This window comes from Geotrypetes seraphini, chromosome 12 (assembly GCF_902459505.1).
Source record: "Geotrypetes seraphini chromosome 12, aGeoSer1.1, whole genome shotgun sequence".
In the NCBI taxonomy this organism is placed as follows: Eukaryota; Metazoa; Chordata; class Amphibia; order Gymnophiona; family Dermophiidae; genus Geotrypetes; species Geotrypetes seraphini.
The window spans coordinates 116,831,692-116,848,385 of record NC_047095.1 but is presented as its reverse complement, the minus strand read 5'-3'; the positions used below and the strand labels follow the sequence as shown (position 1 = coordinate 116,848,385).

The window sequence follows — 16,694 nt, the reverse complement described above, 5'->3', positions numbered from 1 at the left end:
GCCGTCCTCACGAGTTTTGTCGCTGTCGCTGCCCCATTCCTGAAAGCTCTGCCTTAACTGCACAAGCCTCGAACACTTATGATATTAAAGTGTTTGAGGCTTGTGCAGATGAGGACGGAGCTTAGGCATTGGTGGAATGAGGCATGATGACATCACAATCTGAGCTCTAGAATGTTGCTACTTATGATTTTAAAGGGTTTGAGATTTCTGCAGGTGAGGACGGAGCTTAGGCATTGGTGGAATGAGGCATGATGACATCACAATTGAGCGCTACAATGTTGCTACTTAAGAGGCTTGTGCAGATGAGGACGCAGCTTAGGCATTGGTGGAATGAGGCATGATGACATCACAATCTGAGCTCTAGAATGTTGCTACTTATGATTTTAAAGGGTTTGAGATTTCTGCAGGTGAGGACGGAGCTTAGGCATTGGTGGAATGAGGCATGATGACATCACAATCTGAGCTCTAGAATGTTGCTACTTATGATTTTAAAGGGTTTGAGATTTCTGCAGGTGAGGACGGAGCTTAGGCATTGGTGGAATGAGGCATTATGACATCATAATTGAGCGCTACAATGTTGCTACTTAAGAGGCTTGTGCAGATGAGGACGCAGCTTAGGCATTGGTGGAATGAGGCATTATGACATCACATTCTGAGCTCTAGAATGTTGCTACTTAAGAGGCTTGTGCAGATGAGGACGGAGCTTAGGCATTGGTGGAATGAGGCATGATGACATCACATTCTGAGCTCTAGAATGTTGCTACTTAAGAGGCTTGTGCAGATGAGGACGGAGCTTGCAGGAATGGGGAAGGTGAAAAAATTTGTCCCCGCATCATTCTCTAGTACATTGCTTTGTCCAGTTGTTTTGTTTTCCCGGTAATAGGTATATTGGCATTGCATGGCATAATGTAACATTAATGCTGCTGCCTTTTCATAATTAGGATTTGTGTTGTGTAAGCCATAGCTGTGCCAGTCTTAGGGTTACAAATAATAATAATAACTTTATTTTTGTATACCGCAGTACCAGAATAGTTCAGAGCGGTTTACATGACAAGAGACTGTACATCTACAGCGAAATTTACAAATAAGTCAATCAATCGATATAACTTAGCGAGTCGGGAGCAGGCAAGAAGGAGATAGAGAGGTTATAAACAAGTCAAATACATCTTGATTTACCCGAACATGTCCTCTTTTTTAGAGGGATATCCAGGTGTCTGGACGGTTTTCTAAAACCTGGCAGTTTTTCTGGGGTTTTGGACTTTCTCTGAGTCAACCTAAATTTTTTGTTTACTTTTGGGCAGGCAGTGGGGGTCACCTGCGGATGGAAGCCACATCAATCGCGATCCCGCCACAGGTACCGATGGCAAGAGCTCCTGTCGTGAGCCGCTGTTCAGACACTCCTATTGGTGTCTCAGTAAGCTTATGAAGGGATTTGATATACTGTACTGCTTTTCTGTGGTTACAGTCAAGTCAATTTACATATAATATACGAGGGTTAAGTAACTTGGCCAGAGTCACGGTTTGCTAGGAGGACAGTCCTGGAGTACCCCATTGCCATTCAGGTTTTATCCACAACGAATATGCATGAGACTGGTTCACATACACTGCTTCCACCGCATGCATATTTATTTTGGATATCCTGAAAACTTGACTGGCAAGGGGATACTCCTTAGTAAACCCTGCTGTAGGGGGGATTTGAACCCAGGTCAGTGCTAATCGCTAGGCCACTTTTCAATAATCATTCAGGCAGGGCAAGAAAAATGATAGCAGCAGCCCAACTGTACTGTGCACAGTCTGGCCATATACTAGGGCAGGGATCTCAAAGTCCCTCCTTGAGGGCCGCAATCCAGTCGGGTTTTCAGGATTTCCCCAATGAATATGCATTGAAAGCAGTGCATGCACGTAGATCTCATGCATAGTCATTGGGGAAATCTTGAAAACCCGACTGGGATTGTGGCCCTTGAGGAGAGACTTTGACACCCCTGCCCTAGAGGAAAGGAGGGACAGCGTTATTCAGGGATCTCAAAGTCCCTCCTTGAGGGCCGCAATCCAGTCGGGTTTTCAGGATTTCCCCAATGAATATGCATTGAAAGCAGTGCATGCACATAGATCTCATGCATATTCATTGGGGAAATCCTGAAAACCTGACTGGATTGCGGCCTTCAAGGAGGGACTTTGAGACCCCTGTACTAGGGGGGGTTTTTTCTGCTTCTTAGGGAGTGTTGGTTATTGTCTAATGGTGCCGGTTCTTTGAACATAAGAACATAAGAATTGCCTCTGTCGGGTCAGACCGGAGATTCATCGTGCCCGGTAGTCCGCTCACGCGGCGGCCCCTCAGGTCTAGGACCTGATAGTGCTCATACCCTAAAACTGTCATACGCTTTTCGCTTATGTCCTGTAGAGTAACCTTCTATCTATACCCTGTAATCCCCTTCGCTTCCAGGAAGTCATCCAGTCCCTTTTTGAAACCCAGTATTGTACTCTGTCCTATTACCTCCTTTGGAAGCGTGTTCCAGGTGTCCACCACCCTCTGAGTGAAGAAAAACTTCCTTGCATTCGTTTTGAATCTGTCCCTTCTCAGGCTGAAGAATCTGTCCCTCTCCACCCTCTCTATGCCTTTCATGATTTTATACGTCTGTATCATGTCTCCTCTCAGTCTCCGCTTTTCCAGGGTAAAGAGCCCCAGTTTGTCTAACCTTTCGGCTTAATCATTTAAGCCTCAAATGACAGCACAACCTGTGGTGATTTCACAGACTATTTCATTATTATTATTGGATTAGCAGAAGCAAGGTGGCTTAAGGGATCAGGATATTTCAGTCGAAAAACATATTTGTGTGATTCGATACTATGAGTGGCTGCGAGTGCTTTCACTTCTCTACTTGTGCTTTAGGGCTCAGTTGGCCGAGATCCCTACCCCCACCCTGAAACACACCCAGAGACACAGACACACATCCCTGCCAGACCACCTCTCTCCTGCCCTGCACCCCCCTTCCCTATCCTCCCCTTACTATCCCTGTCTTGAGATCACCCCACACAGCTTGGATCCTGGTGAACTGGGTAAAATTCCCACTGCTGCTCCTTGTGACCTTGGGCAAGTCACTTAACTCTCTAAGCCCCAAGTACCAAACCAACAACAAAAAAGCTCAGATTCTCTGTTCTTAGTAGGCTCACAAAGTGCCTGCATATAATATTTACAGCGCTGTGTAGGTCCCATAGCGCTATAAAAATGATCTGTAGTAGCCCTGAATTAGCACCCCTGCTGTTCCAGTACTACTCGTAAGTATTCAAGCATTATTATACTGGGAGAGAAGACCAAAGAGTCCATCAAGCCCAGTATCCAGTTTTCCTTTTTTTTTTTTTTTTTTTCTCTTGAAAATCTATTGAAAATTTTATCAAAATACAAAAAAAGGAGAGAAACAAACAATCAATATCAATACCATAATCGTGGAACAATAAATGAGTAAAAACAATTATTCAAGCACAACAGAAAATCGTTAGATACATATAATCAGAGGTAAAAATATTCTATGGTGTTGTGATAAGTAGCGGGAAGATATTCAAGGAAAGAAAAAAAAGTCAGGAGAGAAGAGGCCAATTCAGGTCCACAAGTACATGGCAAGATCCCAAGAGAGTAGAACATATTTCATGTTGCTTACCCCAGGAATAAGCAGTGGATTTTTTAAAAAAATTCATCTTAATAAGGGTTTACAAGCTTTTCTTTTAGGAATTTGTCCAAACCTTTCTCAAACTCTGTTAAACTACACGCTTTTATCTTATCTGGCGATAATTGTTTATGTTTCTATTTATTAAAAACTTTATATACCGCATATTAGCCAAAATAGGATCCAAGCGGTTTACAATATATATTTCAGAACAAGTTTGGAAAAAGAGCTCCATTCAACAATAGAAAAGGAAAGAAAAAAGAAGAGTTTAATTACAGGTTAAGGGCAGGATTTTCAAAAACCCGCGTTAAAAAGCGACGGTCTGCTACCGAAGTCGTATTGATACCGAATCTAAAAACCCGAGACGTTCTTATAAAATTACGCATGCAAATAAGATCGAAGGACAGCAGTGAAGATTTCCTACATTTGCATGTGCCTATCGCTGATGAGCACATAAATACGCAGTAAAAAGCAAATTGGACGAATGGAAGGGAGAGGAGGGGGAGAAGCAATGTCGACTTTTACAGATCCATGGTGAGACCTCATCTGGAATATTGTGTACAATTCTGGAGACCACATTACCAAAAAGATGTGCCGAGAATTGAGTCGGTTCAACGGATGGCCAACCGGAATGGTCACCGGGCTCAAGGATCTCCCGTAGGAAGAAAGGCTGAATAGATTGCAGCTGTACTCACTCGAGGAACGAAGAGAGAGAGGAGACATGATCGAGACGTATAAATATATCACGGGCCGTATCGAGGTGGAAGATGATATCTTCTTCCTTAAAGGACCCTCGGCCACAAGAGGGCATCCGCTGAAAATCAAGGGAGGGAAATTTCATGGAGACTCCAGAAAGTATTTCTTCACCGAAAGGGTGGTCGATCGATCGTTGGAATGAACTTCCACTACAGGTGATTGAGGCCAGCAGCGTGCTAGATTTCAAAAGTAAATGGGATGTACATGTGGGATCTCTAGGAGGGTAAAGCCAGGGGGGGAGGGACACTAGAGTGGGCAGGGGGGGTGAGTCATTAGAGTGGGCAGACTTGATGGGCTATGGCCCTTTTCTGCCATCTTTTTCTATGTTTCTATGTTTTTTTTTCTATGTTTCTATGACTTTTTTCAATCGTGAATAAAGCATGCCTTTCTTTCCAAAAAAAAGACTATAATTCAGGTAAATCTTGTAATTTGTTTTTAATGTAAAATTTAATCAAGACCCACAGCCAGAAACACACAAAACAAGGGTATCATACGTGCGCTCAAGAAGAAATGTTGGCTTTTAACAAGCGCGCAAGAAACATGCCTGTCTCTCCCCCAAAACTCAAAAGAAGCCAGATTTTACTACCGTCCACTTTAAAATATATTTGGATAACTCTTATTTTTTCATTAGCCACAGTCAAAACACAAGTAACGGTACCCCCCCGGATCAGTCGCTGCTTTTTGCCGCCAAAAGCCGACGCCGCTCTTCAAACATGCCTCGGTGATTTTTAGAGTTTTAATTCCTCATCTTACCTCAAGACAGTTAAGATCCCAAGATCAACACTTATTGGCCATTCCCTCACTGAAAGTTATCAATACGAGGCGTCACACCATTTTCTCAATAACAGCTCCCCAATCTTGGAATGACCTCCCACTATTTATTAGAGAGGAAAAGCACTTAGATAAATTCAAGTCCAAACTTAAGAGTTTCCTTTTTATAGATGCTTTTAGTGAATAAATCTCAAAGATTCGGTCTCTTTTTACTTTCTACTTTATATATTATTATAAATTTTATCTGTTGCCCTTCCTATTGTTTTTTCCTTAAACGTTATTAAATTAATATTGATTGCAACCCATTAATAATTTTCCCTCTGTTTTGATATTATATGTATAAGTTAAACTATGTATAAGAACATAAGAACATAAGAAGTTGCCTCCGCTGAGGCAGACCAGAGGTCCATCTCGCCCAGCGGTCCGCTCCCGCGGCGGCCCATCAGGCCCATTGCCTGAGCAATGGTCCCAGACTATCCCTATAACCTACCGCTATTCTTATCTGTACCCTTCAATTCCTTTATCCTCTAGGAACCTATCCAAACCTTCTTTGAAGCCTTGTAACGTGCTCTGGCCTATCACAGCCTCCGTAAGCGCGTTCCATGTGTCCACCACCCTCTGGGTGAAAAAGAACTTTCTGGCATTTGTTTTAAACCTGTCTCCTTTTAATTTTTCCGAGTGCCCCCTTGTACTTGTGGTTCCCCGTAATCTGAAAAATCTGTCCCTGTCTACTTTTTCTATACCCTTCAGGATCTTGAAGGTTTCTATCATGTCTCCTCTAAGTCTCCGCTTTTCCAGGGAGAACAGCCCCAGCTTTTTCAGTCTGTCAGTATATGAGAGGTTTTCCATACCTCTTATCAGTTTAGTTACTCTTCTCTGGACTCCCTCAAGTACCGCCATGTCCTTTTTGAGGTACGGCGACCAATATTGGACACAGTACTCCAGATGCGGTCGCACCATTGCACGATACAGTGGCAGGATGACCTCCTTTGTCCTGGTCGTGATACCCTTCTTAATGATACCCAACATTTTGTTTGCTTTTCTTGAGGCTGTGGCGCACTGTGCCGACGCCTTCAAAGACGTGTCCACCATCACTCCCAGGTCTCTTTCAAGGTTACTTACCCCTAGCAGTGATCCTCCCATTTTGTAGCTGAACATTGGGTTCTTTTTCCCTACATGCATGACCTTGCATTTCCCTACATTAAAGTTCATTTGCCATTTTTTGGCCCATTTTTCTAGCGTCGTTAGGTCCCTTTGCAGATCTTCGCAATATATATAGAAATATTTGTATTTGTTATTTTTAATTCGATATGACTATTGTTTGTCTGATTTGTTCCCCATATGTGATTATTTATGAAACTGTACATCGCCTAGAAATTGTGATAGGCAATTAATCAAATTATATAATAAACTTGGAAACTTGGAGGGCTCATTTCAATGTTAGAGAGCACATTAGGATGCCATCGTCGGAGACGACTATAAACCTCGCTAAAGACAGAGATAATCCGTTTTGATAATCCGCCGCTAAAATGCATGCAGGCTAAACCCGCCGGAAAACAGTTTAGCGACAGAGTTCAAGTTTTGAGAATCTCGCCCTAAGTGAAAACATATTTTTTTCTGATTTGCTTTAAATTTACTACTTAGTAACTTCATTGCATGGCCCCTAATCCTATTAGTTTTAGGGGGAAAAAAAAATAAACGGACGGTTCACCTGTACCCTTTCCACTTCATTCAGGATTTTTTAGACCTCTATCATATCTCCCCTCATAGAAACATAGAAACATAGAAGATGACGGCAGAAAAGGGCTACAGCCCATCAAGTCTGCCCACTCTGCTTACCCACCCCCTGTCTATGCCCTAATGACCCAATTTTCTTATCTTGACCCTCGTAGGGATCCCACATGGGTATCCCATTTATTCTTAAAGTCTGGCACGCTGTCTGCCTCGATCACCTGCACTGGAAGCTTGTTCCAATGATCAACCACTCTCTCCTCCTCTCCCTATTGGCTAAGGCTCTTAACATTTGCATCTCCTCTTCCTATAGGCTAAGGCTCTTTACACCTGCATTGTGATGTCATAGAACTTTCTGATTATAGAAACATAGAAACATGATGGCAGATAAAGGCCAAATGACCCATCATAGAAACATAGAAGATGACGGCAGAAAAGGGCTCCAGCCCATCAAGTCTGCCCACTCTGCTTACCCACCCCCTGTCTATGCCCTAATGACCCTCGTAGGGATCCCACATGGGTATCCCATTTATTCTTAAAGTCTGGCACGCTGTCTGCCTCGATCACCTGCACTGGAAGCTTGTTCCAATGATCAACCACTCTCTCTGTGAAGAAATACTTTCTGGTGTCGCCATGAAATTTTCCGCCCCTGAGTTTGAGCGGGTGCCCTCTTGTGGCCGAGGGTCCCTTGAGAACGAAAATATCATCTTCCACTTCGACACGTCCCGTGAGGTACTTAAGTGTTTCGATCATGTCTCCCCTCTCCCTACGTTCCTCGAGAGTGTAGAGCTGCAATTTGTTCAGTCTCTCTTCGTACGAGAGACCCTTGAGCCCCGAGATCATCCTGGTGGCCGTCCGCTCAATCGATTCAATTCTGCGCACATCTTTACTGTAATGTGGCCTCCAGAATTGCACACAGTACTCCAGATGAGGTCTCACCATGGCCCTGTACAACGGCATTATGACTTCAGGCTTTCGGCTGACGAAACTTCTATTGATACAACCCAATATCTGCCTTGCCTTAGATGAAGCCTCAGCCTCTCTTTTCCAAGCTGAAGAGTACTAACCGCTTTAGCCTTTCCCCATCCTCTTTATCACATACACACATTTCTGGAAATGCACCTTTTTGACTGTCATGCGGTATCTAAAGTTTTTAATAAACATAAACACCTCATTCCTGCCCTGCAGCACCGCTGCTATTTCAATACTGAGAACACCATATTCCTAGTTCTTCCAGTACATCTTACTCCTGCCCTGCAGCACCCCTGCTGTTCCAGCAGATGTACACAACTCTGCCAGTGCAGCTGACTTGCCCTGCAGGATCCGCCCCATTTTAATATTGAGACCCTCACACACAGCTCTGCCAATGCATCTTACTTACTTCTGCCTTGCAAACCATCTGCTATTCCAGTACCGAGACCATCAAACGCAGCTCTGCTAATGCACCTTATCCCTACTGTGCAAAATTCCTGCTACTCTAATTCTGAGGTATACACTCACATAGAGTTTTGACAATGCATCCCTCTCCTGCCCTGAAGAACCCTCTGCTGTCCCTTTACTGAGACTTATACACACATCTCTTCCAATGCATCTTACTCCAGCTCTGCTGCACACAGCTTCACTAATGCACCTCATACTAAGCTAAACTAAACTAAACCTTAAGTTTATATACCGCATCATCTCCACAAAAGTGGAGCTCGACACGGTTTACAGGAATTAATATAGAAAGGAACTCCAATGGAAAGGAGAAGGGCTTAGTAAAAAGAAAGAGGGGACTTAGTATAATGGAGAGGGAGGGAGTAGTTACATTTTTCACCTCATTCCAGCCCTGCTGCTCTATTACTGTGATCAGTACACACAGTTCTGGCAATGCACCTCATTCCTGCCCTGCAACATCCCCTGCTATTCCAATACTAAGATGCCCCACACACAGTTCTGTCAGTGCACCTCATTCCTGCAACAACCCTGCCTATTTCAGAACAGAGCTCCCCCAACATACATATACTGCTCTGTTAATGCACCTCACTCCTGCCCTGCAACACCTCCCTGCTATTGCAGTAGTGCAGTGTATCTCAAACCGTGTGCTTGGGCACACTAGCGTGTCTCCTGAGATTCCAAGTGTGCTGCGGCACGCTGAGAAGGAAGAGAGGCACCTGCCAGCTGACTTCCCTACGCAATATGGCGCCAGTGCTGCCTGATTTGCCAAAGGACTGCATGTTTCCCCCTTCTATCTAGCGTCGTCCAGCTTCCCCCCTGGCCTCCCGGTCTCACCTTTGAAGCTAATTATAGCAGTTTGCAGAGGATCGCCGGCAGGTAAAATGATTTTATTTTCAATATAGTGATTGAAATGTGTTTTGAGAATTTATATCTGCTGTGTATATTTGTGTGTATATGAAAAATGAATGGAAACAATTGCATTATAATTAGTAAAGGGGATGAGATCAGGGGCAGAGCTTGGATGGGCCTAGGGAGGTCTGTGGTTGGGGTATTCAGTTGATATTTGTTAGACTTAGGGGGTACTTAGCTTGAAGTAGCTGAGAAACACTTCTGTAGGCAATCAGCTGGCGCCAGTGCCTCTCCTTCTCTCCGGCCCTCTTCTCTGCTGGCACCCCCTACTGGCATCTCAGGGCCCATCTGGATGGCCTCTGCACATGCGCAGAAGTTGATGTGATGATGTCATGCATATGCGTCATGTCATCATGGCGACGTCTGTGCACTTCTGGGTGCCTTAAGCCGTGGCCACTATCTTTAGTGTGCCCCGGCTCGAGAATGTTTGAGAGACACTGTGGTAGTGAGATCCTTCCCCCAAAACACACATACAGCTCGGTCAATGCACCTCACTCCTGTCCTGCAACACCACCCTGCTATTCTGGTACTGAGATTCCCCCCACCCCCGAACACAACATATAGCTTTGTCAATGTACCTCACTCCTGCCCTGCAACACCATCCTGCTATTCTGATACTGAGATTCTCCCCCCCCCAACACAACATACAGCTTTGTCAATGCACCTCGCTCCTACCCTGCAACACCCCCTACTATTCCGATACTGAGATTCCCCCCCCCCAACACACACATACAGCTCTGTCAATGCACCTCACTCCTGTCCTTCAACACCACCCTGCTATTCTGGTACTGAGATTCCCCCCACCCCCAAACACAACATATAGCTTTGTCAATGTACCTCACTCCTGCACTGCAACACCATCCTGCTATTCTGGTACTGAGATTCTCCCCCCCCAACACAACATACAGCTTTGTCAATGCACCTCACTCCTACCCTGCAACATCCCCTACTATTCCGATACTGAGATCCCCCCCCAACACACACATACAGCTCTGTCAATGCACCTCACTCCTGTCCTGCAACACCACCCTGCTATTCTGGTACTGAGATTCTCCCCACCCCCGAACACAACATATAGCTTTGTCAATGTACCTCACTCCTGTCCTGCAACACCATCCTGCTATTCTGGTACTGAGATTCTTCTCCCCCCCAACACAACATACAGCTCTGTCAATGCACCTCACTCCTGCCCTGCAACACTACCCTGCTATTCTGGTACTGAGATTATCCCCCCCCCCTTGAACACAACATATAGCTTTGTCAATGTACCTCACTCCTGCCCTGCAACACCCTCTTGCTGTTCCGGTACTGAGATCCTACACACACAGATTTATTTATGTATTTAAAACACATATAGTCCGGATAACAACGATACATACATAAGAAAACAGAACATAGCAGATTATTAAAATAAAAGCATACAATAAACAACTTACACATGTGCCTTAAAATAAAAAGCCAAGCAATTACAAGATTACAAAGTAACCAAATTTGAGAAGGCAAGTCGAAAAACATAGGCTTTAAAACGTTTCTGCAATGCCAAAATATCAGAGGTCAGTCGGATAGACTCTTGAACCAAGTATCATAGTAAAGGTCCGGCTACTTGGAACATACGTGATCAAGTTGCAACTTTGGCAATAGAATGAAGAGTTGGAACAGCCAAAAAAGCTCTGTCTAGTTATCTCAAAGAACGAAAAGACACGTATACAGATGCACCTCACTCCTGCCCTGCAACACCTCCTGCTATTCTGGTACTGAGAACCCCCCCCCCCCCAACACACACATACAGCTCTGTCAATGCACCTCACTCCTGCCCTGCAACACCCTGTGCTATTCCGGTAGTGAGATTATCCCCCCCAAACACACATTTACTTCTCTGTCAATGTATCTCACTCCTGCCCTGCAACACCCTCTGCTATTCCGGTAGTGAGATCATCCCCCTCCCCCCACACATTTATTGCTCTGTCAATGCACCTCACTCCTGCCCTGCAACACCCCCGTGCTATTTCGGTAGTGAGATCCCTCCTCCAACACACATATACAGCTCTGTCAATGCATCTCACTCCTGCCCTGCAACACTCCCTGCTATTCCGGTAGTGAGATCATCCCCCTCCCCCCACACATTTATTGCTCTGTCAATGCACCTCACTCCTGCCCTGCAACACCCCCGTGCTATTTCGGTAGTGAGATCCCTCCTCCAACACACATATACAGCTCTGTCAATGCACCTCACTCCTACTCTGCGAAACCACCCTGCTATTCTGGTACTGAGATCCCCCCCCCCCCCCCGAACACACATACATACAGCTCTGTCAATGCACCTCACTCCTGCCCTGCAACACCCTCTGCTATTCCGGTAGTGAGATTATCCCCCCCAAACACACATTTACTTCTCTGTCAATGTATCTCACTCCTGCCCTGCAACACCCCCTGCTATTCCGGTAGTGAGATTATCCCCCTCCCCCCAAACACATGTATTGCTCTATCAATGCACCTCACTCCTGCCCTGCAACACTCCCATACTATTTCGGTAGTGAGATCCCTCCTCCAACACACATATACAGCTCTGTCAATGCATCTCACTCCTGCCCTGCAACACTCCCTGCTATTCCGGTAGTGAGATCATCCCCCTCCCCCCACACATTTATTGCTCTGTCAATGCACCTCACTCCTGCCCTGCAACACTCCCGTGCTATTTCGGTAGTGAAATCCCTCCTCCAACACACATATACAGCTCTGTCAATGCATCTCACTCCTGCCCTGCAACACTCCCTGCTATTCCGGTAATGAGATTATCTCCCCCCACATACACACATTTACTTCTCTGTCAATGAACCTCACTCCTGCCCTGCAACACCCCCTGCTATTCCGGTAGTGAGATTATCCCCCCAACACACATTTACTACTCTGTCAATGCACCTCAGTCCTGCTCTGAACACCCCCCCCCCTGCTATTCCAATAGTGAAATCCCCCCCAACACATATATACAGCTCTGCCAATGCACCTCACTCCTGCCCTGCAACACCCCCCCCCACCTACCCAACCCTCTGCTATTCCGGTACTGAGATTCCCCCCACCCTAACACATTTACTGCTCTGTCAATGCACCTCAGTCCTGCTCTGAACACCCCCCCCCCTGCTATTCCAATAGTGAAATCCCCCCCAACACATATATACAGCTCTGCCAATGCACCTCACTCCTGCCCTGCAACACCCCCCCCCACCTACCCCACCCTCTGCTATTCCGGTACTGAGATTCCCCCCCACCCTAACACATTTACTGCTCTGTCAATGCACCTCAGTCCTGCTCTGAACACCCCCCCCCCTGCTATTCCAATAGTGAAATCCCCCCCAACACATATATACAGCTCTGCCAATGCACCTCACTCCTGCCCTGCAACACCCCCCCCACCTACCCAACCCTCTGCTATTCCGGTACTGAGATTCCCCCCACCCTAACACATTTACTGCTCTGTCAAAGCAACTCACTCCTGCCCTGCAACATCTCCTGCTATTACGGTACTGAGGTTCCTACACGCAGTCCCAGCTTTTTCCAGAACTTTCCCTTCGTTTCTTTACAGGTGTCAGTCTGCCATACCACTTCACATCTAACCTCGCACCTGGAGATTTAAACAACAGTGAATCGCACGCGCCGAGTTAAATTTCAGCACTCCTTTCTTAGAAGACCCTCTCACCTCATCTCCACTCTCGCTGGTGCCCTCTTTGCTAGTGCTCCGCTCCGAGTCTGGGCTGCTGACACTCCTGTGACTTTGAGGGCTGCCCTCGGCGCTTTCCTGGGGGCTTATTGGCTGGGACGGTGCCATCTGTCGGCTAGTCGTACTCCCTGCTGTCCTGGCTGAGTGGGGGACTCCACTCACCAGCTCAGATGTAGGCACCTGAGGAGAGATAAAACTGGTACTCCATGGATGGAGGCCATAAAATATTCCTTGTGACATCTGTGCAGGATGGTTGAACTCTCCGCGATTTCCATCTTCCCTTTCCACCTTGATCTCCACCTTGGGGGGCTCATAAGTGTGAGTGGACTGGGTGGAGCCATAGGGCCCCACGCCACCGTGACTCCAGGTCTCTGCCGCTGAGAAAGGGTACCAGGGTCTGGGCCAGCTGTGCGGCCCTGGCCTTGCCTGGTGAAAATCTCCATGTTGCCCTTGCAGTGTTTCTTGGCTGCTATAGTCCACCTTGAAGCTGAAGGCCTGTGAAGAGGGGGTGCTGTACCCATCCACCAAGAAGCTGGTGCTGGCTTCCTGGCTAAGCTCACGGCCCAGTGTGAACCCTTGCTGTGAGAAGCCATAGGGCCGCCCTACTTCTTGGCCATAGTGTCTGGCCATGGAATTCCTCCAGTACTGTGGAGACCCTTGGCCTGGACTCCTCTCCTTGCCAGGAATGAAGCCAGATTGAGAGACAGCAGCAGAGCCTGGGCTGGCATTGCAAAGGAACCACTAATCACCCCTCATCTTCCTGATTAACTGAGGTGTTTTCATGTTAATTATCCCTCTTCTGATAGGTGGACTGGAGATGCCCTCCCAGTCCCATGTACCTTCTTGTCTTCAACCCCCTCCCCCTCCCCATCTTCCAGGTTCATCTTAATCTGATCAGGACTCTCCCCTCCCAGCTCCCATCCCCCAGGTCTTCATACATCAAAGCCAAGATCAATCGGGCGGAGTAGGGTATGGGACCCCAGTGGGGAAGGACACACCAGGAGGGAGCTGGGGAGGGGGGGAGCTGCCTGGGTAGAGCCCTCCCCTTTCCCCTGCAGACAAATCACTATCTTAATCTTACTTACCAACCTGTGTGGTGGTATCTCCAAAACTCTGGGACACCAACATCTTTGGAAAAGTTTTAGGTTAAATCTGAGGGTTTTCCTTTTGCAACAATATGGGATATATCCCATGCCAAACAAACAAAAACTAGCAGAAAATACATGTGATTTCCTTTGGTTTTCATTTGCCGATAACAATGTCATTGTTATGCAAAAGTATACAATCTGCAAAGAGTGCATTCTCTTTTTCCAATAGTGCATGCACAAACTATGGTGTGAATCACTTCAAATAGGTGTCTATACTATCAGGAAAAGAGTGCGCCCTCAATGACTTCGCTCTCATGATGACAAAATAGCCAAACAACAGTTAATAAAATTAACATTAGCAGGGTTTAAAAAAGGTTTGGATAATTTCCTAAAAGAGAAGTCTATAGGCCATTTTTGAGATGGCTGGGGAAAATCCACTGCGGGGAAACTGCACGGGGACACCAGGAAATTCTTTTTCACTGAAAGGGTGGTTGATCGCTGGAATAGTCTTCCACTTCAGGTGATTGAGGCCAGCAGCGTGCCTGATTTTAAGGCCAAATGGGATAGACACGTGGGATCTATTCACAGAGAAAGGTAGGGGAGGGTCTTTGGGGTGGGCAGACTAGATGGGCCGTGGCCCTTATCTGCCGTCTATTTCTATGTTTCTATGTTTCTATTCCTAAAATAAGCAGCATAACATCTGTTTTACGATGTGGGATCTAGCTAGGTACTTGGGACCAGAATTGGACACCGTTGGAAACTGGATACTGGACTTGATGGAGATTCAGTATATCCCAGTAAGGCATTTATCATGACCTGGGTGGTCTTGGCCATAGGTGCATAATTTTTCTGCATAATTGTATTTGCACTGCTTTAATGCCTCAAGTGCAAACTTAGGGGCTGATACTCATAACCACGCGCAGATTGGCCTACGACTCAAAAAAACATTTTCAATTGAAGCAAGTCATATTTAAATTTTATGCGCAGTTAAATTGCGCTATTGAACAGAAAACATTGGCTAGTGGGGGTGGCAGAGGGGCGGAACATGCCTGATATGTGCACAAAGGTTTTGCAGTTAGCACAGCCCTCCTGCACATGCCCAGACAAAAATGGAGGTGTCGGCACACCTCAGCACATATCCTTCATCACTTAAATTTTGATCTTCACAAATATTACTAGCACATGAAATTGTTGCAAGGCTCATATTTAGGTGCGGAAGAACAAGAATGGAAATAATAATAATAATAATTTATTTTCTTATATACCGCCCTACCAGTAGTTCTGGGCGGTTCACAACAGGAAAAAGCTGAGACATTTCAGAACACACAAACTGTATTACATAATAAAATATTACAAATATTACAAAAAAATTAAAAGATTAAAACATGCATTAAAAAGAATAAGAACCGAAACACCTCATTATAATATCAAAAACAGCATTCTTGTTTGTCAAATAAAATGCTTTACTTCCGGTTTTGCTCAGGTATGCGTGCGCATTTATTTCCCGTCTGTCGTAAAACTTTCAAGAGCCTCCTTCCACGTGTAAAAAAAGACAAAACCGGCAGTTTGATGTGAAGAATTTACAAGAAATCCTCTTCTCAAAACCTTCTACACTGCCCCTGGACCTGCTGAGAAATTTTGGGTGTTATAGCATTCCAATCTGGGCATTGGGAAGGAATACCCATTTTAATACATCTCAATAGAATTTGCGGCCATCTGTACCGCACACATTAACACCTGCGCTGGAGCCCTCTGAGCATTTGGCACACAATAACACGGTATAATAATCATAGCATGCGTCCAAAGTGTCTTGATGAAAATATCAAATGCTTCGAGCGTTAATTTCAATCTCACAAATGGTCAGAAAAATGTAATCCTACCAGGGACAAGCCCTATGGGAGAACCCACCACTTAATCACTGCATATGGGTAGCTGATTGAAAATAAATTCCAATGCCAATTAGTATACTTGTGATTTGTAAATTCAAAGCTTATTATCTGGCATGGATCGGTAGCATGGAAGAGTCGTGGATGGTCAATGATGTTGAAGGTTGCGCTGAGATCTTGAAGTACCAGTAGGACATTGTGATCTGGATACTGGACTTGGGTCTGACGCAGTAAGGTTATTCTTATGTTCTAGATGGGCCGTGGCCCTTATCTGCCGTCTATTTCTATGTTTCTATGTTCTATGAATATATTTCACCTTGAATCACTGCTGCAAAGGCTTGACCTAACTCCTGTACCATAGTACAGGTCAATTCCAAACAGGCATCAAAGAAGCCTTGTGCTTGACCTCTGATCCTGTGCACTGCATAAAGAAGACCTGCTTTCTCCTCAACCTGTACTCTTGGGGGGGGTGGGGGGGGGCGGAAGGAAAGAATCAATGCCCAAACAAAAGACAGGTCTCCTTACCCAGCTTGCAAGATCACAGCCAGAGAAGAAAGGCAGGTCTCCTTTAAATGAGAGTTTACATCTTAGATTTTGAAATACAGGAAGAAGCTGAAGGAAGGTTGGGAAGACCAGTTCATTGACTCTGTTTCAGATGGAAACCTTTCAATACCTCTTGGTTTCCGCCCCTCCATAGGTGGGCACTATGGAGTAAAGCCAGCCAGAAACTGAAGGAACC

The 16,694-nt window shown here is 45.6% G+C and overlaps 1 protein-coding gene across 1 annotated transcript in view; it reads right to left on the bottom strand.

Annotated features, from left to right (window-relative positions):
- POU5F1 (POU class 5 homeobox 1) overlaps positions 1-13,611 on the bottom strand; it is a 29,148-nt gene extending 15,537 nt beyond the window's left edge. Inside the window, exon 1 of the mRNA XM_033915725.1 lies at positions 12,961-13,611. Within this exon, the coding sequence (XP_033771616.1) occupies positions 12,961-13,611 (651 nt within the window). The remainder of the gene's footprint in view (positions 1-12,960) is intronic.
- Positions 13,612-16,694: the final 3,083 nt, after the last annotated feature.